At 38.0% G+C, this 26656-nt stretch overlaps 1 protein-coding gene across 1 annotated transcript in view; it reads left to right on the top strand.

The window, feature by feature from the left end:
• The window catches only part of LOC139164791 (kinesin-like protein KIF13A), a 72402-nt gene that overhangs the window by 2582 nt on the left and 43164 nt on the right, over positions 1-26656 (top strand). The window contains exons 2-14 of the mRNA XM_070747332.1: positions 1897-1989; positions 3826-4006; positions 5600-5687; positions 6457-6591; positions 7243-7355; positions 14036-14147; positions 14511-14723; positions 15184-15294; positions 16564-16698; positions 18005-18135; positions 23114-23200; positions 24397-24560; positions 25963-26173. Coding sequence (XP_070603433.1) covers positions 3846-4006; positions 5600-5687; positions 6457-6591; positions 7243-7355; positions 14036-14147; positions 14511-14723; positions 15184-15294; positions 16564-16698; positions 18005-18135; positions 23114-23200; positions 24397-24560; positions 25963-26173 — 1661 coding nt within the window. The 5' untranslated portion in view covers positions 1897-1989; positions 3826-3845. The remainder of the gene's footprint in view (positions 1-1896; positions 1990-3825; positions 4007-5599; positions 5688-6456; positions 6592-7242; positions 7356-14035; positions 14148-14510; positions 14724-15183; positions 15295-16563; positions 16699-18004; positions 18136-23113; positions 23201-24396; positions 24561-25962; positions 26174-26656) is intronic.

The following is a 26656-nucleotide window of genomic DNA, read 5'->3' as shown; positions in this document are numbered from 1 at the left end:
CAGGTATGATTTTTCATTACCACTATCTTCAGCTGATTCAAAAATTTCTTCTCTATTTCTGTTTAAGATAAAACATTGGTTTATCGCTTTATCAATTGTTATGGTATTTGTCCCAATATATTTGGGCTGTACAGACAATCCTCATTTAATGACCATTTGTTCAGCAGCTGTTCAAAATTGTAGTGGCGCTGAATGAGTGATAAATTGTTTCTCGAAGTTTTATTCATTACAATGCTGCCACAATAATATAAGTGTGATTTGGGAGCTTGGCAACTGGCTTACACTTACAATGGTTGCAGCATCCTGTGGTTATATGATTCCCATTTGTGACCTTCCTTGCTGGCAAAGCAAAGTCATTAGGGAAGCCTGCAGGAAAGGTTGCAAGATGATCTGTCTTCATCAGTCCTATCAGCCTTCTAATCATTGGCCACACACCTTCAGCCAAGGATCAATCCTAACAAAATGCCATTTAAAAGCCTCAATTCCAAACAACTGATGTGCTAGCTTTGCAGTAACTAAATTTTGGATTCCATTAAGTGAACTGGTTTTACAATTCACACTAAATTGTATACTGCATTCTTTGTACTTGTCCTAATTATGACCTACAGTGGTACCTCATCATACGAACTTAATTGGTTCCAGGAGGAGGTTCGCAAGGTGAAAAGTTCGTAAGATGAAACAATGTTTCCCATAGGAATCAATGTAAAAGCAAATAATGCGTGCAAATCCTTCAGGAAAATCCCAAACTTTAGAAGGGAGGGGAACAGAGGGCAGGGAGGAGCAGCTAAAGGGGCGGGTGGAAGAAGCAAGGCTGGGCTAAAGGATGAGTGGGAAGGAAGAAAGGCAAGGGGGGCGCCCCTCCCTTTTCTTTCTTCAAAAGACACCTTTCTTCAAAAGACCCTATTCTCTGCAAAATCTTTCCTCCTCCAAGCCGCCCCTCCCTTTTCTTTCTTCAAAAGACACCCTTTCAGTCCCTTTGCAAGCATGTTGTTCTCTGCAAAATCTTTCCTCCTCCAAGCCGCCCCTCCCTTTCTTCAAAAAAGGGGAAAAAAAGAAACCCCTTCATCCCAGCAGCAGCTGCTTGGGTTCGTAAGGTGAAAATAGTTCGGAAGAAGAGGCAAAAAAATCTTAAACACCGGGTTCGTATCTTGAAAAGTTTGTTAGAAGAGGCGTTCGTAAGATGAGGTACCACTGTATTTGTATTTGTTTCTTCCATGTATCGCTAGGCTAGCTCAAACTTTTTGCTGTCTTTAGCCTTCTTTATTAAGCAGGGACAATGTGGGTTCTATCCTTTCCTAGCCACCAGGCAGTGGAAACGAATCAACTGCAGCCAATAGAGCAGCAAGAGACTATGGTTGATTCTCTGACATGTATACATCAGTAAAAACAAAAAATAAACTAAATTATGGCTCGGCAGAATCTTAAGTCACTTAGGTGAAATAGGCAGCATAGAAATGCAGAGTGTTCTTGACTTTTTTTGACAGGTTAGTCCTCAACGTACGGCTACAGTTGAGTCCAAAATTTAGGTTGGTAAACGAGACAGAGTTTTGTCCCATTTTAGGACCTTGCTTACTGCAATGGCTTAGTGAATCACTGCACTTGTTAAATTAGTAACACAACTGTGAAGTGAATCTGGTGTCCCCATTGACTTTGCTTGTCAATAAGGTTATTGACAATAAGGTTGTCAATAAGATTGTGAAAAACACAATCACATTACCTGAAACACTGCAACTGTCATAAATATGTGTTCCAAAAGTTAGAATTGCTGCCAATGAAAAACAACAGTGACAGTTCCATGAACAATCTGATTGATACAGAGGGGGCAAAGTGCACCACAGTATAGATAATTCAATTTCAGTTATTTCCTTCCTCCCCCTCCCCCCTCCTTTTTTGTAGATCAACAAGTTGTGTTTAAGTGCCTTGGAGAAGGAATTCTTGAGAAAGCCTTTCAGGGATATAATGCTTGCATTTTTGCATATGGACAAACAGGTAAGAGTTGTATTTATAAGTTCCAAATGGAAATTATACATTTTGCGGAGGTTGTCACCATCTTCTGGGAAAGAAAAACCACTCACCAGTATCTTCTTCACTGTGTGAACTCTCCTTAAGGTCAGGACTTCACTTAGGTCCAATAATTTCATCTTCCTTCCCCACCATTCCTTCTTGATAGGTCTTTTTAATATAAATTAACAGAAAGGCCCTGTCCTCTATTGAATTCTCTTTGGTCCAGGTTCCCCCCCCCCCCTGGATTTTTCAGGCTGCTTTTCTATTATTATCTTGCTTTAACCCTGGTGGTTCTCTAGAATGGGTCCCTAAATCCCGGTCTGTGGAGTGGCACTGGGGCACAACATGCCAAAAACGAGGCTACACAAACAAGCGTCTGTGGGATGTAGTGGGAAACCACTCTTACTCTGTTCTGCTGAAAATCCTCTCTCTGCAGCACTGGTGTTTTGCCCCAGCTACGAACCACAAAGAACGGAGCGCACACAAATTCAGTCCAAACCTGCATTTACTAAATTAAAGACTACCAATGAGTTTTCTTAGTAGTTGGCAAACACTAATACAGTGTAAAACAGTTTTTTCTGAATACCTGCTGCTAATTCAACTTCATTAACAGCCAGCACGAGTCCATGAAATACGGTAATAAATCAAGTCTGAGCAAAGAGTCTCGGAAATATCAGGAAGCTTACAATGGTTGGCAAAATGCCCCAAAGCAATTTGCAGGAATAATAATAATAATAATAATAATAATAATAATAATAATAATAATAATATAATTATTATTGTGTGTATGCTTGCTTTTAATAACGGGTTTTTTAGTGTTTTTTAAATTATTAGATTTGTTCTTACATTGTCTTTGTTATTGTTGTGAGCCGCCCCGAATCTACCGAGAGGGGCGGCATACAAATCTAATAAATAATAATAATAATAATAATAATAATAATAATAATAATAATATAACAACAACAACAACAACAACAACAATAATAATAATAATAATAATTTATTAGATTTGCATGCCGCCCCTCTCCGAAGACCCCTCTCCAAAGAATGCCAAGAGAAAGAACAAGAGCCAAGTAGATATTTCTGAATTCAAAACATGAAGGCATATGAATGAATGTTGCTCCCTGCAAATTGTTGCCTGCGTCACCATCATTGGAGTGGCCAATTAGCTCCAAGCCTACTCTTGAGGAGACCTCCTCCTGAGGAACCACTCCTGCCTTTTGGCACCAAGTCCTCTTCAGCCTTCTCACTGAACAGGCCACTGGTGCATCACCACATCAGCCTCTTCTCTGGGGGATCCACTACCAGCTGCACAGGCTGCTGGCGGGCCACAACAACCGGTCCCTAGTGCCCAAAAGGTTGGGGACTCTGGCTGTAGGAGGCTTTCAATACAATCAGGCATAGTATTTCTCTGAATCAGGGCTGAGCCTTGGGGGCATAGTTTGCATTGCTTCTAATCTTCCCTGTTGGGTGGTAAGGAAAAACTATTTGACAGGGTTATGTGGAGATCTGGAACTGAAAGGTAAAATGTGATTGTGAGTATGTGTGGACATACTGTATATGTAGCATCTTTTGGGAACACTTTAAAGCAGCCATATTTTCCCCGAGCTTATGAATCTTCCCTCTGTAGCTGACATTCATTCTTGGAAAATGATACTTTATTGTATGCTATCACCCTAACTGAAATAGACTCCCCCCCCCCCCCTGAGATGGTGCAATTTGTACAGTTTATTATTTGTTACTTATCATTTTTGAAAGAGACAGCAATTGATAACTTTTCTGTTTTTAAATATGAAATGCATCTTTATATTCCTCTTTTAGGCTCAGGAAAATCCTTCTCAATGATGGGAAATGCAGAGCAGTTGGGTCTGATCCCACGCCTCTGCTGTGCTTTATTTCAGAGAATCACTTTAGAACAAAATGATTCACAAACTTTTAAAGTAGAGGTGTCCTATATGGAAATCTATAATGAAAAGGTCAGAGATCTACTTGACCCTAAAGGGTGAGTGACACCCCCCCCCCCAAAAAAAATCCTTTTTAACTCTAAATGTATAGTATATTTGAGGGAACTTTGGTACATATTGTTTAGTTTCACTTCATAGTGTGCATTTTTCATTGTTTTCCTAATAGTATATAAAAATTGATAATATCGGTTTACTATTTGCTGTGGCAGGTTCAAAACAGGATTTCTTTTTAATTTGAGAGTGGCTGTGTCGGTCCATCTTTAAACTTAACTGTTTTTAATGGGGAAAAAGTATATGGACAAGAATGGAAACTATTTTCTTAACTGATATCATTTCTATTTGATCTCCTCTGCCACCACTACCACTAAATTGTAGAAACCAGTTTGAAGTCACATCTCTGCTGCTGGGATGTGTAATGTAAATCTGACCCTGATTATTACAGAGAGCAATAATTATTCAAGCAGAATTGTCAAGCGTCTCTAGTGCAAAGGTCTTCAAACTTGGCAACTTTAAGCCTTGTGGACATAGCTGGCTGGAAAATTCTGGGAGTTGAAGTCCACAAGTCTTAAAGTTGCCAAGTTTGGGGACCCTGCTCTACTGAGTGTTCTGTCTGGGTGCCCCCAGACTTCAACACCAACTGGAAAAAGCAGCCAGACACGCTGGTAAAAGCAAAAGCACTTTATAGTTTGAAAAATAAACACAGGGAAAAACCTGTTCTTCCCAACAGGCAGGCTATGAGACTTCACAGCAGAGTCCTGATGGCCAGACAATACAGCAGACTTCTTGCTGGCACACCCACCACTGTAGAGAATAAGACCCACACCTTTTCCCCCCAAGGTTTCAGTATTCAAAGTCACAAACCAGAATTCCAAGACGCCAAAGATCACAGCCAGGTCCCAGGACTCCCAAAGATAATACTCCACAAGCCAGGAAGGGTGGGTCTGCCTTTTCAGCCTTTCCAGAGAGCACCACACCCAAACCCAGCTGTTGCCTCTTTAGTGCTGAAAGTACCTGGCTAATTGTCCCCTTCGTTGTGTTGCTCTTCTCTGCCGGAGATCTATGATTGCTTGTGCATTTTCATCTAAGGAATCCAGGCTGCTTGCTGGGGAGAGCTCCCCCGAGGGGGACTATGGCTGTCCTCCCTCTCCCTCAGCCTGAGATTCCTCCTCCCCATCTGCCTGAACCTCCTGTTCCTCATCCTCCCCCTCTGAGCAGGAAGCCGTTCCCTGAGGGGCCTCAGACGGAATCACAACACTGAGTAGTGTTTATTAATGTTGCTAGTTGTAAGATTTTGTCTTTAAAAGAAGATGCAGATGTCAGTTTTAATGTAACAGCGGGGTTTTTAAAAAATTTATGGAGATTTTAGAAAGGCTATTCTAAAGGTTATTCTATTTGTAAAGGAACCAGATTTTTTCCAGGGGGATGTTAATTTCAGTTTTTCATTTTCTGTTTCGTGTCTTTTTACAGTGTATATATGAAAATATTTTTAGTAAAAATAAGCCATTATATTTCTGCTAAATGAATTTTCCTTTTGAGAAGAAGTTTATATGTTCATTGCCCTATAATGAATTAATTTTACTGATTCGTTTTCATAACAAAGTTTAAATTATAACAATATTTTTGTCTGAAAGGAGTCGGCAATCCCTCAAAGTTCGTGAGCATAAAGTTTTGGGTCCATATGTAGATGGTTTATCTCAACTAGCCGTGACTTGCTTTGAAGTAAGTAAAGTGTAAGAATTTGGTCAATATAACGATATTCCTGGGTTGAAGAATGTATTTGCACTTCTATGCTTGCATGGACGGTGAGAAACGAAGCATGGGAGCTAATTTATATAAGAACAATATGTGTAAGAAAGTTATTTGTGATAAGACAGATTCACTTGCATAAAAAACATGTGTGTGTTAAACATATTGTTAAAAAACAGACAAGGGAAATGTACATTGGGGAGAAAATACAAGTTATATAGGTTATTTACAGTAATGAGTATTTAAAACCCATTAACTACTAATACATTTTAGATGTACTGATAACTAAACAAGTTTTGTTTAAAACATTTAATTTATATTAATTTATTTATTTTCAGTTGACTAAGCTATTTTGGGGGTACATTTTGAATTAGGTATATCAAACATTAAGCAATTTTGCAAATCATATATGTATAATTGAGTTTTTATTTTATACTTGGGGAAGCAAAAATGTCCATTGTTGCACTAACTTTGAACCAATTACATGAAGTTAATATTAATGTAAGTGGGATGACACATTGTATTTTGAACAGCAACCTCAGAGAATAGATCTTAACCGTGCTTTTTTAAGTACTGTAGATGGAACTTTAAGTGTAGAGTGAAAAGGCGTTCCATAATTGTGAAAAAAATAGACACATAATATGCATATAATATTTTAAGTTGTATTTGTTTATTTACATCTAAAATTATAAATCGCAAATGCTGAAATGGATTGTATCCATTGTTTTATGTTATTCATCAGGATATAGAGTCACTAATGTCAGAGGGAAATAAATCCCGGACGGTTGCAGCCACCAACATGAATGAAGAAAGCAGTCGCTCTCATGCTGTATTTAATATTATCATCACTCAAACACTTTATGATCTGCAGTCTGGTGTAAGTGAATTGAACCTAAAGAAATGTTATTATTTTGGTAATATGTTGAAAATTTTAAATCTTATCCAGTTGATTTCAGTGGTATTTGCCTGAAAATGTATAAATGACAATGTAAAATATGAATGTATGTCCACTGAAATTTCTACTGTTGTAGGTGTAAAGATTATTTTCTTAATCTGAAATAAAGGGCTAGGTGATAAAACGGTTTTAAAATTAAAATTCTTTGACAGTTAAAGTCAACCAAAGAAGGCATTGAGTCTCCGATATGATAAGATTTCTAATGCATACTACAGTTTATTTTGCATTAAATACCAAAGTAAATATTGAATGAAAAAAGATCCAATATGACACTTAACCACATTTAATACAACTTTTCAACGTGTGCCTGTGCAAAGAAACAAAAAAATACCTCGACCACCAAAATACCTTGCCGAATTGCGCCTGCACGCAATGTGCGAGATTTTGCTACCTGCACAGGTGCATGAAGCAAAATTGCGCTCAATCCTGCACTCATGCTCCAGACACACAGAGCTGTGCACAATTAGCTGTTCTGGTAGCAACCCAACTCTGGTTATGAATTTTTACTTCTTCTATAAATCATAATGTCCATTAATAAAGCTTCAGCCTATTTTCTTTTCCTTCCCTGCTTAGAACTCTGGAGAGAAAGTGAGCAAAGTTAGCCTGGTTGATCTGGCTGGTAGTGAGAGAGTATCTAAAACAGGAGCTGCAGGTGAACGTTTGAAGGAAGGCAGCAATATAAACAAGTAAGGCACCGATGAAACTATATTATCCAAGTAAATTGATTCTAGCTGAATTTTTAAGAAGGACTTCAGGTTTCTGGTCATTTTGCTACATGCTAATTGTTTGTTTGTTTGTTTGTTTGTTTATTTATTCATCCATCCATCCATCCATTCATTCATTCATTCATTCATTTATTTATTTATTTATTGGATTTGTATGCCGCCCCTCTCCGTAGACTTGGGGCGGCTAACAACAGTAATAAAAAACATCATATAAATCCAATACTAAAACAACTAAAAAACCCTTATTGTAAAACCAAACATCCCTACAAACAAACATACCATGCATAAATTGTAAAGGCCTAGGGGGAAAGAATATCTCAGTTTCCCCATGCCTGGCAGCAGAGGTGGGTTTTAAGAAGCTTACGAAAGGCAAGGATTCTAATCTCCGGGGGGAGTTGGTTCCAGAGGGCCGGGGCCGCCACAGAGAAGGCTTTTCCCCCCGGCTCCACCAAACGACATTGTTTTGTTGACGGGACCCGGAGAAGGCCCACTCTGTGGGACCTAACTGGTCGCTGGGATTCATGCGGCAGAAGGCGGTCTCGTAGATACCCTTGTCCGGTGCCATGAAGGGCTTTATAGGTGATAACCAACACTTTGAATTGTGACCGGAAACTGATCGGCAACCAATGCAGACTGCGGAGTGTTGGTGCTACATGGGCATTTATGTCTTGGATGTCTTAATTTTTCTTCTGCATTCATTTTCTATTGATGAGCTAGAAATATAATTTAGATGGGATCTTCTGCTTTGAAGCAAATTCACTGAAATCAACCCAAGCAGTTTTTGCCATGGCAACAAGGAGAAATTAGGTTTATGAATACAGAGTTTTACAGAATATGCTAAACCTTTCTATGGGGTTTTAAAATACTATTATAAAATATAAGAAATTAACAGAGTATAGGAATGTTTTTTCAAAATATATAGCTATTAAATAAATAAGAATCATAGCTGAAGGGCTCCTTCACACAATTAATGTACTTTTCAGAAACAAGTAGAGGAAAGTTTTAACTAAATAACTTTTTTTCAAGAGAAAAGATTCTGAGTCTTATTTGCCTTAAAATTGTCTTATTTGCTTCCACTAAAGCTATTTGTACTGTGGTCTTTTTTAATGAAACAAAGAATGGCTGATGAAATAATTATTTCTGATATTATTATTATTATTATTATTATTATTATTATTATTATTATTATTATTATTATTATTAATCAGATTTGTATGCCGCCCCTCTCCATAGACTCGGGGCAGCTCACAACAATAACAAAGACAATGTAAGATCAAATCTAATAATTTAAAAAACACTAAAACCCCCATTATTAAAAGCAAGAAATACAGGTTTAATTATCCTGTAAGAATAGCTTTTCATAGTCCACAACTCTTCTAATCACACTATGGGAAAGCATCAGGTTGAGGAAGGTAGCTCAGAATATTTGCCTAATCAGGATGAAATGTTAATGAGAAATATACTAAATATAACAATTAAAAAAACTAATAGAAAAAGTATTGGCTAATGAATTAATATTCTACACAGCCCTCCTACTTAGTGTAATAAACTAGGAATTCTTGCCATAAGTCTATTTGGAGTTACTTTTTTCATACTTTTCAGCATATAAGGAATATATTTTATCATATATTTGAACGTACGTGCCTATTTACTCTTAATTCATTTTTTTCCCAAGCAGTGTTACCACACATTTAGGATTATCGCAGAATTTGAAAATAGCCACAGATCATGTTTTCTGTTTCTTCAGGCCTGTCTTGTGTGAAAGCCTCTCTCTTTCTTGTCTGGGTTTGTTGTGATGGAGCATTTTATCTGGATCATCACTGTCCAATATTTTGATCAGTATTAAGTTTTTAATAAGGGTTACAAGCTTCTATTATTATTAGAGCCATTTTCCAGTAATTTGATCAAGCATATGTATTCACAATATTATTTTTTAATTAAAAATAAGTCCCAGTGAACCTATGTGAGTTTCCCCCCCCCCCCCCAAGTAAGCAATTTATATTACATAGGATTTGGAATTTTGCATTGCGAAGTGTAGCGTTTGCCAAAAGGCCAGAACTGCTTGAACTCTTTGAGTTTCTAAATTGCTTGTGTATCTCTTGATTTGAATTTTGCTTTTATGATCATTTGGGCAAAATGAGACAGTAAGTCTTTAAAGGCCTTTTCCCATAATTATCCTTTAATCTAACTGACAGTCCTTCAAGTCAGCCACAGTAATTAAACTTAAATTATCAAATGTTTATAGCAGATTTTAGTATTCATTTAGTTCTAAGGATATAATAATAACCATAATAACCATCATGGGTTAGCCTAAGGCTATTTTTTGGAAGGCTCATAAATAATAGGTGAATATATGCTCTTCTCTTGCTATGCTCCCACTCTAGCTGATATTTGAGGGCTACCCTCAACTGGAGGTAATGTTGAGGTTTCAGAAACGATAGCCCTCAATATACTTGCGTATTTTTCCAATCCCTTTTTAAAAATATTATTGAATAGAGGCAAAATATATTTCCTGATTTAAATTGCTTCCAGTTCAGTTAGGGTTTTCTTAATCTGATACAGATCATTGGCACAGAGACTTAGGTTTGGGATTAGACATCCCCCCCTCCAAAAAAAGCTGCTTTATGGAAAATTAAACTATTATATCTTACTTCTACTCTTAATGCTAATTCTATGCTTGTTTCTATTTTCTACCAATCTTACCTAGCATCTTTCTGTCACTATTGCAATGTTTTTTAAACCTCTGCATACGGTCTCTATGTTTGTAGCAATACCTTTTTCTGCCTAATCTATTTTATTATTATTATTTATTAGATTTGTATGCTGCCCCTCTCCGAAGACTCAGGGCGGCTATTTCCTACCTGTTGAAATATTTCCCTTTTTCCCCAGCTCTTGTCACAGAGTCATTTGAAGAATCTTTCTTCTCCATTACAGACTTAAAAATAGTTTTTTCTCCAGGATCCAATCTGGGTCAGTCTCCAGGACCAGAGGTTTTGTCTTTCAAGCCTCTAGACCAGTGGTTCTCAACCTTGGGGTCGGGATTCCTTTGGGGGTCGAACGACCATTTCACAGGGGTTGCCTAAGACCATGGGAAAAGACAAATTTCCAATGGTGTTAGCAACTAAAGCTTCTATTCTGGCGCCTTGGAACATATTTTTACAATCCAACCAATCATGTGTTTACAGGGGGGTGTCCCTCTGACCTCTTGTCAATCAGCTTAAAGATCTGTTGGAAGAATTGGCACTAAACCTATAGTTGGGGGTCACCACAAGATGAGGAACTGTATTAAGGGGTCGTGGCATTAGAAAGCTTGAGAACCACTGCTCTAGACCCATTCTGGAGACCATCTTCAGGGAATAGCGTGTATCAGTGTTCCCTCTAATTTTTTTGGGGGGGGGGCGGAAAAGTATAGTGTCTGAGCGGCAGTCCCTTCGGGACTGGGCGGCACAAAAATAATAATAAACAAACAAGCAAACAAACAAACAAAAAACCCACCCTGTTTTGCCTCAGAGAATTTCAAAATAAAATACTGTACTGTGTGTCTATAACAGTGAGCTCATAATAGGGCAACTCTATCAATATCAAAATGCCACTTAAATAGTTGAGCTAGTTTCAAACTAGATTTTGATTTTCTTTCTCTCTTCCTTACTCCCATTCTTTTTCTTTATCTTTTCCTTCCTCTCTTTTTTCTATCTGTTTCTCTCTCTTCCTCTCTTCCTCTCTCTCTCCTTCCCTCTCACTCTTTCCCTCTCGGCTTCTGGGCAGGTTTGGAAAACTCTGAGTTGATGATGATTTTTAACCCTGCTGTTCTGTTCGAAAAAAGTTACAAATCTTCTGTTCAGGTCACATACGACCCGGACCAAAAACTCTTCATTTGAAGTGCTTATGTTTGGTCAATTTGAAAACTTTTTTCACTTGGAAAGTAGTCTGAACATTTCTGCCCACAATGATATGAAAATTGAAATGAAAAAAGTAAATTTTATTGGTTTATTTTGCGGATATAATGCCCCCCCCCCCGTTTTTGTGAATTTCTTTTCAATTTATGGATAGTTTTGCTTGCAAAATCCATTCTATTTTACTAAAGTTGGTGTGGGATTGGTAGCTTGAACATTTCTGAACATAATGATATGAAAATTGAACTGGAAAAATTGATGCATATTGGTTTATTTTGTTGATGAAATGCATGTCCCCCCGTTTTTTTGAAATAGTCTTCACTTTATGGATAGTTTTGCTAGCAAAATACATTCTATTTTACTAAAGTTGGTGTGGGATTTGTAGCTTGAACATTCTGAACATAATGATATGAAAATTGAACTGGAAAAATTGAAGCATATTGGTTTATTTTGCACATAAATGGTCCCCCATGCTTATACTCAAATAGGCTTATACTCGAGTAGGCTTATACTCGAGTACAAGACAATATGGTTTTATATTCAAAAATAAACCAATAAGAATCATTTTTTTCAGTTCATTTCTATTTTTCTTATGTTCAGGATTGTTTCAAGAGGATATTCCAAATATTTCTAGCCAAATATGTATAAAAAGTGACAATAATGGCACACAGCAAGGCCGAGGGGGGGTGGCCCTTTTGTGGCAAAAATAAACCAATAAGAACCATTTTTTTCAGTTCATTTATATTTTTCTTATGTTCAGGACTGTTCAATTTAGTATATCAAACCTTTTGGGGGAAAATTCCTTAGGGATTTGTAGCCTTAAAAAATAGAAATTGACACGAAATTCAGAAAGGATGGGGGAGGGGCTTTTTGATCAAAATAAAAATATATGTCTCAATTTTTCCAGTTCAATTTTCATATCATTATGTTCATAAATGTTCAAACTAGTTTTCCAGTTGAAAAAGCTTTCAAAAAGATCAAATTCAAGTACCTTAAAAAAATCATTTTGGTCCGGGTCTATATGACCCGAACAGAGTAAACGTGACTTTTTTTTTGCCCAGAAAAAACATCCCCCCCCCCACAAATATTTTTTTGATGATCAGCATTGTTAAATTGAGTAAATGAATGCCTAAGATTTTAAAGAATATTTCGGATTTGGAGCATAAAAAAATAAAAAGTGAAAATGGATGCAAGCAGCCGAGGGGGGGGGGGCTTATTTCTGATGTTAAAAAACCAATAAGAATCATTTTTTTCAGTTCCTTTATATTTTTCTTATATTCAGAAATGTTCAAGCTACCAATCCCACACCAACTTTAGTAAAATAGAATGGATTTTGCAAGCAAAACTATCCATAAATTGAAAAAAAATCACAAAAACGGGGGGGCATGCATTATATCCGCAAAATAAACCAATAAGATTTACTTTTTTCATTTCAATTTTCATATCATTGTGTGCAGAAATGTTCAGACTACTTTCCAAGTGAAAAAAGTTTTCAAATTGACCAAACATAAGCACTTCAAATGAAAAGTTTTCGGTCCGGGTCGTATGTGACCCGAACAGAAGATTTGTAACTTTTTTTGCCCAGCAAAAACTAAGCCCCCCACCCCCCCAAAAAAATTCTCATAGAGAGAACCCCTGAAATGATGAAAAGTCATGAAATTTCAAGTTTCAGATATGCAGGGAAAATGTTTTACAGGGGACTCAAACTTGGTTTCGGGTCACATACGACCCGAACAGAACAGCAGGGTTTTAAGTGGGCGATTGCTCACTGCTCAGCTTAGAGGGAACTATGGCGTGTATGCTGTTTTTTCTCCACACCCACAATTCCCCAGCCCTCGGAAAGTCCTTACTTTCTGGAGCTGATTTGTGGGATTCCCTGCCAGGTTGCTGCATCTAATGGGCTTCCTTTGGGCTATTTCCTTTGCTGAATCTGGCCACTTTTCTTTCTCCCTTTCTTTCCCTTCTGTCTCTCGGCAGGTTTTGGGGCATCAGGACGTGAGTTGCTTGCCTCAGTTCTTTTTCTCCACTTCTTTTCTGTCTTCCTGGCTTGACTCCTTTTTTTTTTGCGATACCTCGCGATATCCTAAAATACCTTGTTACTTTAATTCTCTCTATTGGTTCCCACTCCCTCCCTGAAAAAGTCAGAACTAGTTCAAGAATCACAAATAGTAATGCTTTCCATATGTATTTGAAAGGATATGCATTCCAATGTATGATGTGTCCTTTCCTCTGTTCTATAACACGCTTATGTGTACAAGAATGTATGAGCGTTGTTTAGCTTTACATTACATATAACGAAGTTTTACTTGGGTAAAAAAGGAGGACAAAATGCAAAGTCCTAAAAAGGCATTTTTTAATGTGAATGGTGTTATTATACTACAAAATATCTTTTTTTCTTATTTTATGCATGCTATATGACACAATTTTAAATTACAAATAAACAGTATTGGACATCACACTATACCAAAACTAATAATATTTTTCAATAATTCATAACATTACTACACTTAAAATCTTTAAATAATTGATCCTAAAATAAATTCATTTGGATATTTTTTTGTTATAAAGAAGTCTTAAACTTGCATGTATGCATAATGTCATTTTATGCTTCTACAAATTCCTATTCCTCTTTAAGTTTATTACATATTGTACAGTCTGCTTTTTTAAAAATAAGGCATTGTTAATTGTATACATTTTTCTGAATTGTAGGTCACATGGTCAAACTGATCATATTTGCTATTTTCTTAGGTCCCTTTCAACACTAGGTTTGGTTATTTCATCACTTGCAGACCAAGCAGCAGGAAAGGGGAAAAATAAATTTGTGCCTTACCGAGATTCTGTGCTCACTTGGCTTCTCAAGGTAAAATATAGGGATAGAATAGCCACATTCTATTCCCATTTAAAAATGAAGATACCATTTATTGCCCTCAAATAACCTTGCACATAAGTATACAAACCGCAGCATATTTAGTAAAAATAAGCAATACTGCAATAAGATCTCTTCTGGGTTTTGTGTTTTTCCTTTATGACCTTTGCAACAAAACTTATAATTCTAATTTTAGCCATTTCTAGTGCTGAATGTTAAACATGTATTGAGGAAGAGCAGATCAATTACAATTGAAATAGATTTTAAAATGGTATCTGTCAAGAATAAATAATATATTTCAGGCATAAGAATAATTTTGTTTTATGCATTTTATCTATTCCCTAATGAACCTTTTAGGACAACTTGGGAGGAAATAGCCAAACAGCTATGATAGCTACAATCAGTCCATCAGCTGATAATTATGAAGAAACATTGTCTACATTGAGATACGCAGATAGAGCTAAAAGGATAGTAAATCATGCTATTGTGAATGAGGATCCCAATGCTAGGGTCATCCGAGAACTACGAGAAGAAGTAGAGAAGCTGAAAGAGCAACTTTCTCAGGCCGAGGTAAAGCAGATAAAATTTTAGTTTTGTTCAGTAATATTTATAAAATGAATAAAATGAAGATAAGAGAAAGGGATAAATGCATCTGCATTCTGAAATTCATTTAGATAAGATTAATTATTTGAGGTTTTCTGTAAACCTTGCATCAGAAAAGGGTTTTGTTGAAGATTGCTGTTTCTAGCTTCTAGTGGAAAGGAAAAAGAGAAATTAAATTAGTATTCATTCTATAAAGGAGAATGAACTAGAATGTCTGCAGTTTACAAATATACCCCAAGAGAGTGATTTGATCTGTGCTCTCTGTTTATTTAATTATAAATTTATAAATTACAAATTTAATTATAAATTATATAATTATAAAATTATAAATAAATTTATTTAATTATAATTTTGAAATGAAAATATTTTGCATAAACCACTCTGGAATTTTGAGAAAGTTGTAACAGGTGTATTTTGAATATTAAAGTCTATGAAAGCACCAGAATTAAAGGAAAAATTGGAGGAATCTGAAAAACTAATAAAAGAACTCACCATTACTTGGGAAGAGAAATTAAGAAAAACTGAAGAAATTGCACAGGTATTTATGCATTTATTACTTAATTGAGATGGACTACATTTGTATTCTTAAATATGTTCCAGGGTGCAACATATTTTTAACTTTTGTAATAATGTTATAGAGCCAATACACAATGCTGGGGTTGAAGAGGCTTTGAGTCTTATATATGCTGTAGGTAGTCACAAGCATTTTGAAGGCGAGTATTTCTCATTATAACACATAAATGCAACTGTTCATTCTACTACATTATATAAAAATTAGTATCTGTGGGCCTGATTTCTTCAAGGAACGCTGAGCATTTTTAGAGTTTCTACACATAATATGGTGCCGGGTTTGGCCTGTTTCATTTGGTGTTTTGTGCATGATGCTTCTCTCCATTTCAAATCAAGGTTCTAAAATAATGGAAATCAACACTTGTTAGAGTTCATCCTTAACTGATACCACTGTTTATTGGCACTACTGTAATACCAACACATTGTAGTTTATTGTGAATAAATATAAGATGTGTGCTTTTTCTTACATATTTTAAAGCAATATTATTAAAAATTATAACTATCAGAAAAACTAATACAAACTAAAATATGAAAGAAAAGAGGGAGAAACAGAAAAGAAAAATAGAGAAATAGAAAAGAAAGAAAAACAAGAATATAGTGAAGAAAAATATTTATAAAGAAATAGTTTCCGATCATCACAACAAATATAAATAAATTATATCCCTCTCTTAAAATAAAATGTTTTCCTATATTCCTTCTTTTATTTATAAACAAATTAATAAAGCCTCATCATGTCAATGTTGATGTCAGTCAGAGTCCATTAAGGTTTGCCAGAAATAACCTCATGCAGGTGGTCCTTACTTAGTTTCAGCTTCATTCATCTTTAAACAGAAGATTACGAATAAAACAACAATAGGAAAAAAAAACCTGTACCTGTTTGTGTAATTTTTTTTGGTTTGAATTTCATTTCATTAGCTGGGTTCAAATTTAATGTTAGCTTTTCTTCTCTATCTGTTTCTGACTTTGAAGAACAGTGATTTTACTCATAGCGAAATTGTGTGTCCATGTGTATGTGATAATTGAACACTATATCAAAAATTGTTCTGCTCGAATAGCAAATTAATACAATATTTTACTCAATACCCAACACTGTATTGCATAAACTGGCGTAAGTATTCATAGAGAAGTGTTAACATTTCTTCCACTTGCAATTTTTGGACACAGTTTATAATATTTAGGTTCTTTGTTGTGAAGATAATTAACAGCTATTACTTCAAACCTTCTATGAATTTTACAGGAAAGACAAAAGCAACTAGAGAGCATGGGCATTTCTCTTGAATCTTCAGGCATCAAGATGGGAGAAGACAAATGTTATCTGGTCAATTTAAATGCAGATCCTGCACTCAATGAATTGTTGCTTTATTATTTAAAGGTAAAAAACAATAATCATCCACACTTCTTTAAAGCTTCCTTTTGTTGAAGTTTGTTGAACATGATTTGTAAAAAAAAGAAAAAGGTAGATGACTATGTCTACTGCACCAAGTAAATCTTTTACAGGTATTCCTCAACTTAAGACCACAATTGAGCCCAAAATTTATGTCACTAAGCAAGACAATTTGTTAAGTGAGTTTTACCTTATTTTATTATTGTTCTTGCCACATTTGTTAAGTGAATCACTGCAATTGTTAACTTGGTAAACTTTTGTTAAGTGAATCTGACTTCCCCATTGACTTTTGCTTTTCAGAAGGTCACAAAAAGTGATCACATGACCTCGAGACACTGCAACCATCATAAATATAAACCAGTTGCGAAGCATCCACATTTTGATAACGTGACCATGGGGATGCTGTAGCGGTTGTAAGTGGGAAAAACAGCCATAAGTCACTTTTTCAATGCCGTTGTAACATGGAACAGTCAGTAAAAAAAAATTCTAGATCGAGGACTACCTGTATGTTGAAAGTATGAAGTCATCTATCCATACACTAGCCAGTGTTTAATGCAGTGCTTCTCAATTGTTTTCTGTTATGCCGCCCCTAGGAAGAAGTAAACATTTTGCGTGCCCCCAACTCTCTGCCATGACTGTATCGCGGCCCAGCCTGCCTGCCCTGCCAACCCCAAATTGCACCCCACCGCGAAACGCACATCTTACCTGACACTTGTACTAATATGGCCGTAACACTTCTCAATGTTGTGTCCAGGGCAGCCCATTCTAAAAGAAAAAGTCTCACGAGTTTGAGAAGTTTGATTGAACTTGCGAGACTTTTTTTTTTAGAACGGGCTGCCTAGGACACAATGCCGAGGAGCGCGATGGAGCTACCGCTACAAGTGTCAGGTAGGACACGCATCCTACTCCCTACAGCAAAAAAACCCATGTTCCCTGGGGTCATGTACCCCCTGGGCATCGCTCTGGGCCCTCCATGGGGGCCCACCCCACTATTTGAGAAGCACTGGTTTAATGAAACCTTTGTGACAGGCTAGTATGTGAAGCTTTCTCATGTGATTGCTGTTTTTGACATACTTCCTCTCAGTATACATGAGTCACGGAGGAACTAAATAGAGAACATTAAAGGAGTTTAAGGCCGTGCTCTGTAGAAAGATGTAATATCACTCATTTCACATTTTACAGTAAATATAAACATTTTGAGCTGATTAGATTGCACATACATTGTAACTTATAAATCTTTACTCAGGATGACAGAAACAGCAGATTTTATGTTCACTCTATTTGTCTTAATCAGGACCACACCAGGATTGGTGCGGATACCTCACAGGACATACAGCTATTTGGGATAGGAATTCAACCAGAACATTGTGAGATAGACATTGCACTAGATGGAGAAGTTTCTCTCTCACCAAAAGAAAATGCAAGGTAAGGGCATCTGCAAAATTTGGGAGCCTTTGTAGTTTAAACAAAAGGACCTTGCATTAACAAAGAGAGGAAGACACTGTAAACTTGCCTAAACTTTGAAAGATACAGTTTATTCTAGCTAGTATTAATTTCTGTTCGTGACTTCTTCCTTCAGAAAAACTTGACAAGCATGCATACATTTCACAAAGTTTGTGCCTAATGGTTCCAAGTAGTTTTCAGGTTAAGAGCCCTCCTAATTTCACATCATGAAGCTATTAGTATCGGTAATTTTGGGATTGAATGCTGATTTGTGTTCACCTACACATTTATCATTAGTTACACTTTTGACACTTTTTTAAAGCCAAAAACAAAGCAGGAAAGTATTTTTCAATAAGGTTTTAGTTAGTATAATTGCTTTAGAGAGATTTTACACAAATATTCTTGCTCTTTAATTGGGGAAGGCTAGCTGTTTGGAAACATGTAAATATACAGAAAATTAGTTTTACTGTGGTTTTGTGTAAGACCTGAGGCGTGTTACCATGAAAGTTCAAGGTTTAACAACAAAAATATTCCAAACAGATGGAATTCAGTGTTATGGTAAGAGTTGTATTGTCATTTTGACTGGCAACAATAAAGAGGCATGTCATTGGAAAAATGTATAAATAAACAAACTGTTTTATTTGTGTTTCATCCAAGATTTCTAAATAAGCACAAACTACATTACAGAGTTACAATGGCAATTAATTCAGTTCATTGTTGATTTTTGTGGAAAAAGCAATAAAGTTCTTTATGTTTGGAAAATGAATGAGGATTTTTTTTTACAGTTGAAGTATTGAGGATTATTTATATTGTCAGCCACAAAGCAAAGACATTGTGCCTAAATATCATCTGCTTGAGAAAATTGAGATGGAAAATTAATTATTTTCCTGGTTTATGAGCAGAGTGGAATGTTATTCAAAAGCTTCTTTTTAAAAATGATATTCCAAACTGAGAATAAAAGATATATTTTGCTTCTTTTGGCTTATATAGGGAATAAACGTGATTTTCACAGAATAACCGCATATTAGAAAAATTGAAATGATTTAAGTAAATGTCTCATTAATTTGATTTAAACTAGTTTCTGCAGATGGCTTGCAGCCTGTGACCCAGTTACTTAAATACTTGCACTGCATTGGCTAGTTCCCAATTTTTTTTACAGCTGGGATGTACTGTAACAAAAGGAAGAAAGAATTGTCAGGAAGAATTGAAGTCTTAATTAAACCCTTGATGATTTTAACATTAAATGCAAAGTTACTCTTTTTATTTCTTTCATGTTTGTATTAAGTTAAGAAAATAGGTAACCTATTAAAAATATGTTCCTGAAACTGGAATATACAAGCTATAAAAATTATGTCTCATTCGTTGGCAAAATGTTGTAAAATATAGAAAAATATGAGTAATATAAATTAGTAAGGGATAAAATGTTAGCCTTTGATTGGGGTGGGAGTGTTCATTATCAGGTAATTCTAGTTGCAATTGTAGTAGAACTTCACATAATCAGCCATCAACAATCAGATTCAGATGAAGCATCTACAGCTTAAGCTTCTCATGACTTTATAGATCTCATTTCAATAGGGAGATGGGTGGTTAATGGAGAAGTCTCCTATGACAGTGTTTCCCAACCTTTTTTGAGCCGCGGCACATTATTCATATTTTCAAAATTCTGGGGAACACTGAGTGGGGGGCGGGGGGGGGGGGCCTAAAGAAAAGTTTGGACAAAAAAATCTCTTCCTCCATTTCACTCTATTTCTCCTTCTTCCTTCCTTCCCTTCTTTCTCTCTCTCCATCCCTCTTTCTTTCTTCCTCTCTTTTTTGCTCTCTTTCTCTCTCCCTCCTTCCCTCCCTCTATGTCTTTTCCTCTCCCTCCTTTCCCCCTCTCTTTCTCTCTCGCTCTTGCTTTCTTTCCCTCTCTCTTGCTTTCTTTCTCTCTCATTCTCTCTCCCCTCCTTTCTCTCTCTCTCTCTTTCTCTCTCGTTCACCACGCCAGCAACAGAGAGAAAAAGAAAGAGAGAGAGCCGGAGAGAGAGTGGAGGGAGAGAGCCGGCGGCCGTTGTCTTCGCCTCCGCCCGCCGGTTCTGCAGCTAAGAGGCAGCAGCCATCAGCCCCCTCGCCCTCCCAGACGTCCCCAGCGCCCAGCCACGCGCCGCCTCCCGTTAGCCCGGCTGACTTTTCCCTGCTGCCGTTTTCTCTTCATGGCGCAAAGCCAGTCCCGGACTCCCGGATTGCTCGCTTCTCCAGCCAGCAAGCCGGCTGCCCGGAAAAGCATCGCACTTTTTCAATGTGCGACGCTTTCCTGGGCAGATGGCTTTGCTGACCGGAGAAGCGAGCGATCCGGGAGTCCGGGACTGTGTGGCTTTGCGCCATGAAGAGAAAACGGCTCGGGCAGCAGGGAAAAGTCGGCCGTTTTCTCTTCATGGCGCAAAGCCACATAGTCCTGGACTCCCGGATTGCTCGCCCCAAGGCAGGAAGCGGCGGCGGAGGAGAGGGGGCAGATCGTGCCCCAAGACAGAAGTGGCGGCGGAGGAGAGGGGGCAGCTTACGGGGAACAGTGCTCGCAGCTGTCCCTTGGCTACTGCGGCGGCAGCGGCGGAGGAGAGGCGGCGGCGGCGGAGGAGAGGCGGCGGCGGAGAGGGGGCAACTTACAGGGAACGGTGCTCGCAGCTGTCCCCCCGGCTACTGCCAGATGCCGCTGTTTCCAGCGCTTTCCTGCTGGGCCCCAAAGAAGGAAGGTGGGAAAAAGGAGGCGCGAATAATGAAGGTCTCCTTTTTCCCGCCTTCCTTCTTTGGGGCCCAGCAAGAGAGCGCCGGAAACAGCTGCATCGGGCAGTAGCCGGGGGACAGCTGCACCGGCGGTCCGGCACCGGCAGCGCCCCACCCAGCTGGAGCTTCCCTAGGCTTTGCGGCATACCTGGCCTTGTCTCGCGGCACACTAGTGTGCCGCGGCACACCGGTTGGGAAATGCTGTCCTATGACACTACTATGGGGTGTGAAAAGCCATAGTTCATACCTTCCATCCAGTCACATGTATATGCAAGATTCAATCATTTTTCTCTTCAGGACTGCCCTTGTTTATTTACACCCACACAACAATTCTGCCTCACAAGCATGTACACCAATCCTGACCTTCACTTCATTGCAATCTTCACTTTGGGGTGGCTAGGAAAAAGCCTTCTATGCCCTTTCCAGAAGAACAGAAGTTCAGGGGTGTCCTGATTATGATATTTTCTAGAAAATCTATGCAAGTTCTCCTTACCCACTCATTTCCACCCCATGTGTGGCTCACCAGATGAGCTAGCAGTTTTCTAATTTTCAGCTTTTTATTTTCCTCTTTGCTTCCACCATACATGCTACAACAGCTTGCTGGGTTGAGTGTAGCTATTCTAGCATCAAATTAAATCACTTGAATGAAGTCTTGGGGTGGGAAGCCTACAAAGATACTGGCGCGGTGAGAGATTTGTCGCTTTTGTATTCCATTACACTTAATGGCCATCTAATTGTATTTAGCCTATCAAGCAGTGAGCTGTATCAATTTAGTTTAATATCATAGTGACCCAGCAGGGATTTGAAACGGCTGGTCAATCCAACACTTACTAAATATAGCCTGTCTAGGGGACATTTGGAACTCTTCCCAGATTGTTGGGGAATGAGGGCAAATTCACAGCCATATCCACTCTTTCACTAAAAGACAAAAGGGGGAAGAGACATGACCAGGCTTTCTGTTTCTTCCATAGAAAGAGGTAGCAAATGTCTAGTACTTACTCATCCTGCTTGGTCTTACAGAGTAAAGCAGGGGTCTGAGAGTTGAAGTTTGTTTATTGTTTGTTGTTTGTTTTTTTGTTCATTGGATTTGTATGCCGCCCCTCTCTGCAGACTCGGGGCAGCTAACAACAGTAACAAAACAGTATAATCCAATACTAAAAACAGTTAAAACCCATTATATAAAAACCAAACATACATACAGACATACCATGCATAAAATTGTAAAGGCCTAGGGGGAAAGAGTATCTCAATTCCCCCATGCCTGGTGGCAGAGGTGGGTTTTAAGCAGCTTACGAAAGGCAAGGAGGGTGGGGGCAATTCTAATCTCTGGGGGGAGTTGGTTCCAGAGGGCCGGGGCCGCCACAGAGAAGGCTCTTCCCCTGGGTCTCGCCAAACGACATTGTTTGGTTGACGGGACCCGGAGAAGACCCACTCTGTGGGACCTGACTGGTCGCTGGGATTCGTGCCGCAGAAGGCGGTCCCTGAGGTAATCTGGTCAAGTGCCATGAAGGGCTTTATCGGTCATAACCAACACTTTGAATTGTGACTGGAAACTGATCGGCAACCAATGCAGACTGCGGAGTGTTGGTGTGTTATGGGCATATTTGGGAAAGCCCATGATTGCTCTCGCAGCTGCATTCTGCACGATCTGAAGTTTCCGAACACTTTTCAAAGGTAGCCCCATGTAGAGAGCGTTACAGTAGTCGAGCCTCGAGGTGATGAGGGCATGAGTGACTGTGAGCAGTGACTCCCGGTCCAAATAGGGTCGCAACTGGTACACCAGGCAAACCTGGGCGAATGCCCCCCTCGCCCCAGCTGAAAGGTGTTTCTATAATGTGAGCTGTGGATCGAGGAGGATGCCCAAGTTGCGAACCCTCTCTGAGGGGGTCAATGATTCTCCCCCCAGGGTAATGGACGGACAGATGGAATTGTCCTTGGGAGGCAAGACCCACAGCCACTCCGTCTTGTCTGGGTTGAGTTTCAGTTTGTTGACACCCATCCAGGCCCCAACAGCCTCCAGGCACCGGCACATCACTTCCACTGCTTCGTCCACAAGTCTTAAAGTTGCCAAGCTTGGAGACCCCTGGAGTAGAATAATTCCCTGGTAGCCTGGACTTTGCTAAAGTATTATCCACACTAGAGCGTGGGAACTTGTGTCTGAAGAGTGATTATAGTCTTATAAATGTGTTTTATTTTTCAGATCGTGCGTAAATGGCACACTGGTATGTTCTGTGACTCAGCTGTGGCACGGAGATAGAATCTTATGGGGAAACAACCATTTTTTTAGGTATTTGTTTTTAATGTTCCATAATAATTCAGTGGTGATACTAGGCAGCAATACCTAATCAATCCTTTTCTGATGTCACAAAGTTAAGCATGAGGGGAACTGGATTGTACTTTGCACTAATGACAGACTCCTAGGAATGCCAAAGGCCAGACTTTGAAGTCAAAAAAGCATCCCTGAAGAAGATAGCAGCAAAGGACGCATTTTTCCCGTGAAGAAAAATAACATGGATTTGTCCATGAAACCACCAAGTGTCAAGGTCAAATTTTTATTTAGTTCACCTTATTTATATAGATAATATACAAGTGAATAATTTTGCTTGCAAAGGATAATTCCAAATAGTATTAATTTAAAAGTTACTATATTTGAAAGTTCAGAATTGGTTTTTCTCAGTTTGAAATAGTGGTATATAGGTTCCAGCAACTATTTCTAGGATTTTATTCAGCCCACTTGATATTTTAAAGCTATTTCATAGCTCTGACAACTATGTAGAAGAGAATTTGAAATTAATTTAATCTAAATTCAGTTAAATTTGTGATCACTTGCATCAGGTTTTAATATTCAACAATATCCACCACATACAATCTTGATAGTACAAGTCAACAAATTTTATTTTTTGTTATATAAAATATTTTTATTCTTTCTTTAAAAAAAACCATCCAATTTTATCACACTTACCATTGGTTGTAGGAAGACTGACATTTCAACACAATGGTTATTAGAATCTTTGATCCAGTTACCCCCTTTCGGAGATTAAATAATGACATCCCCACAAAAAATCTTAGGCGCTGTTGCTTTATACAAGTATCTCCATGGTAGCAGTTCCAAAGTGGATCCTTAACGCACAAGAAACTATAAATTGTTTTATTATCCCCAGGCTACTCCCATAATACCTCCTTGGAGAGTAATGATACAAGAATCTGTACCATAATCCATCCTGGCTTCTTGCTACTAGCGTAAGGCTATCTTCCATAATGATCCTCCATAGCAACTGTTTAGTGACGTTTCAAGGGCTTGATGGGCAGCTAGTAGTAGATATTTGTATTCACACTTCATAGGATGAGCAAGGACTATAATCACATGTTTTACTTCCTGTATTGCAAGTGGCTCTGTTCCTGCTGTTCCCAGTTCCTTCATTTAAGTTTATTTAAAAAACATGTTGGTAAGTTTATTAAAAAATCTTTTTATTTTTCATATAGAATTAATCTTCCTAAAAGAAAGCGTCGAGATTGCTTTAAAGACTCTGAAAAAGAACATGAAGCAGAACAGGATTTAGATGCAGCCAGTGAAGCTTCTTCAGAACCAGACTATAACTATGAATTTGCGCAAATGGAAGTTATAATGAAAATGCTAAACAGCAATGGTGAGGAAATTATGTTCAAGGATGCTGAAACCAGACAGGAATAGACAGGTTTCTGGGTTGTCTTGATATATAATAAAAAATATACAATTTTTCAATACAATCAATTATTGCAGTGATTTTCTGTAATAGATGCTCTAATAGAAAACTTGAAGTACTGTACTTTTTTTCTGATAGATGAAACCTAAATATATTTCCTGGGGTTTATTTTTGAAATTGAGTCTTGCGTATTTTTCTAGAGTATATTGCATTCTTTGCCATCTTATTGCATTCTTTGACAAAGTGACAAAATTAGTGGACCAGAAATATACTGTTGATATAATTTACTTGGATTTCAGTAAGGCATTTGATAAAGTAGACCATAACCTACTACTAGATAAAGTAGAAAAATGTGGCTTAGACAGCATCACCACCAGATGGATTCATAACTGGCTGACCAACGGCACTCAATGTGTAGTCCTCAATGTGCCTCCAGAAGGTCTGAATGCTCTAACACTGGAAGATTTTAAGAAGATGTTGAATAACCATTTGTCTGAAGTGGTTTAGGCTTTCCTGCCTAAGCAGGGGGTTGGACTAGAAGACTTCCAAGGTCCCTTCCAACTCTCTTATTCTATTCTATTTTATCTATATACAGTGTTCCCTCGATTTCCGCGGGGGATGCGTTCCGAGACCGCCCGCGAAAGTCGAATTTCCGCGAAGTAGAGAAGTGGAAGTAAATGCACCATTTTTGGCTATGGACAGTATCATAAGCCTTCCCTTAACACTTTAAACCCCTAAATTACCATTTCCCATTCCCTTAACAACCATTTACTCACCATTATTACTGGTACTCACCATTGAATAGTGATCCTGATATTTATAAACATAATTATTTATTAACAATAATTATTATTTTTTGTTATTTATTTGCAAAAATTATTAGTTTGGTGATGACGTATGACATCATCGGATGGAAAAAAAACGTGGTATAGGAAAAAAGCCATGAAGTATTTTTTAATTGATATTTTTAAAAAAACCGTGGTATAGGCTATTCGTGAAGTTTGAACCCGCGAAAATCAAGGGAACACTGTACTTCTTTTTCGGGAGTCATGTGCTTTATTGTTTTAGTATTTAATATTGGACTTCTTTTCATTATTGTATGGTATTTTTATATTGCTGTAAGATACCCTGAATCCCTTTGGGATTAGGGAGCATAGAAGTCTGAATGAATGAATGAATGAATGAAAGAAAGAAAGAAAGAAAGAAAGAAAGAAAGAAAGAAAGAATAGCATATTGGGATAGTGTTTAATCAGGCCAGTACACAAGGTTGTGAAGCCTAGGAGGATTTTCAGAAAGTTGATGATGTTATATTAAGCATTCCCCCTGGAAATAATTTCTAAAATGCCATGGACTCCTTTCTGTCCAGATCCATTGCAAAATGTGGTCCAGGTATTGGAGAAACAGTATTTGGAAGAGAAACGTAGTGCTTTGGAAGAGCAGCGGATAATGTATGAGCGGGAGCTGGAACAGCTCAGGCAACAGCTTTCTCCAGAACGGCGTTATCAGCAGTGTGGTGGCAGCCTTTCAGATGCTGCCCAGACTGTTCAGCAGAAAATAAACCTCTGGTCAGAAGAGAGGTAAGAATATTGGCATTTAAGTAACCGAGTGATTGTACTGGAGGACAAAAACTTGAAATCGTTTTGAATCAATAGTGATATGAAAGGGTTATCTACTTTTTTTTTTTTAGAATAGACCAGAATAGAATTCTTTATTGTGTGATTGGACACACAAGGAATTTGTCTTTGGTGCATATGCTCTCAGTGTACATCTCTGTCTGTGAGGACTTCAGTGCATTGAACTGATTTGGGTTTCTCCTCTTTAAATATTATGTAATTCCGTTTACTAAGAGTCTGTACCCGCATTGACTCATTCTAACAGTCCTTGTTTAATAATGGTAATTGGGATCAGCCATTCTGTCACTAAGTGACATGGTCATAAAATGTGATGTCATCTGACCGCATTGATTTACCGCAACAATTGCACCAGTCATTAGGCAAATCCTCTAGGACTGCAACATCCTGCAGTCACCATATAGTCGCCATTTGTGACTTCCTGCCAGT

The sequence above is a fragment of the Erythrolamprus reginae genome, chromosome 3 (assembly GCF_031021105.1).
Source record: "Erythrolamprus reginae isolate rEryReg1 chromosome 3, rEryReg1.hap1, whole genome shotgun sequence".
Lineage (NCBI taxonomy): Eukaryota > Metazoa > Chordata > Lepidosauria > Squamata > Dipsadidae > Erythrolamprus > Erythrolamprus reginae.
This window is presented reverse-complemented; position numbering and strand designations above follow the sequence as displayed.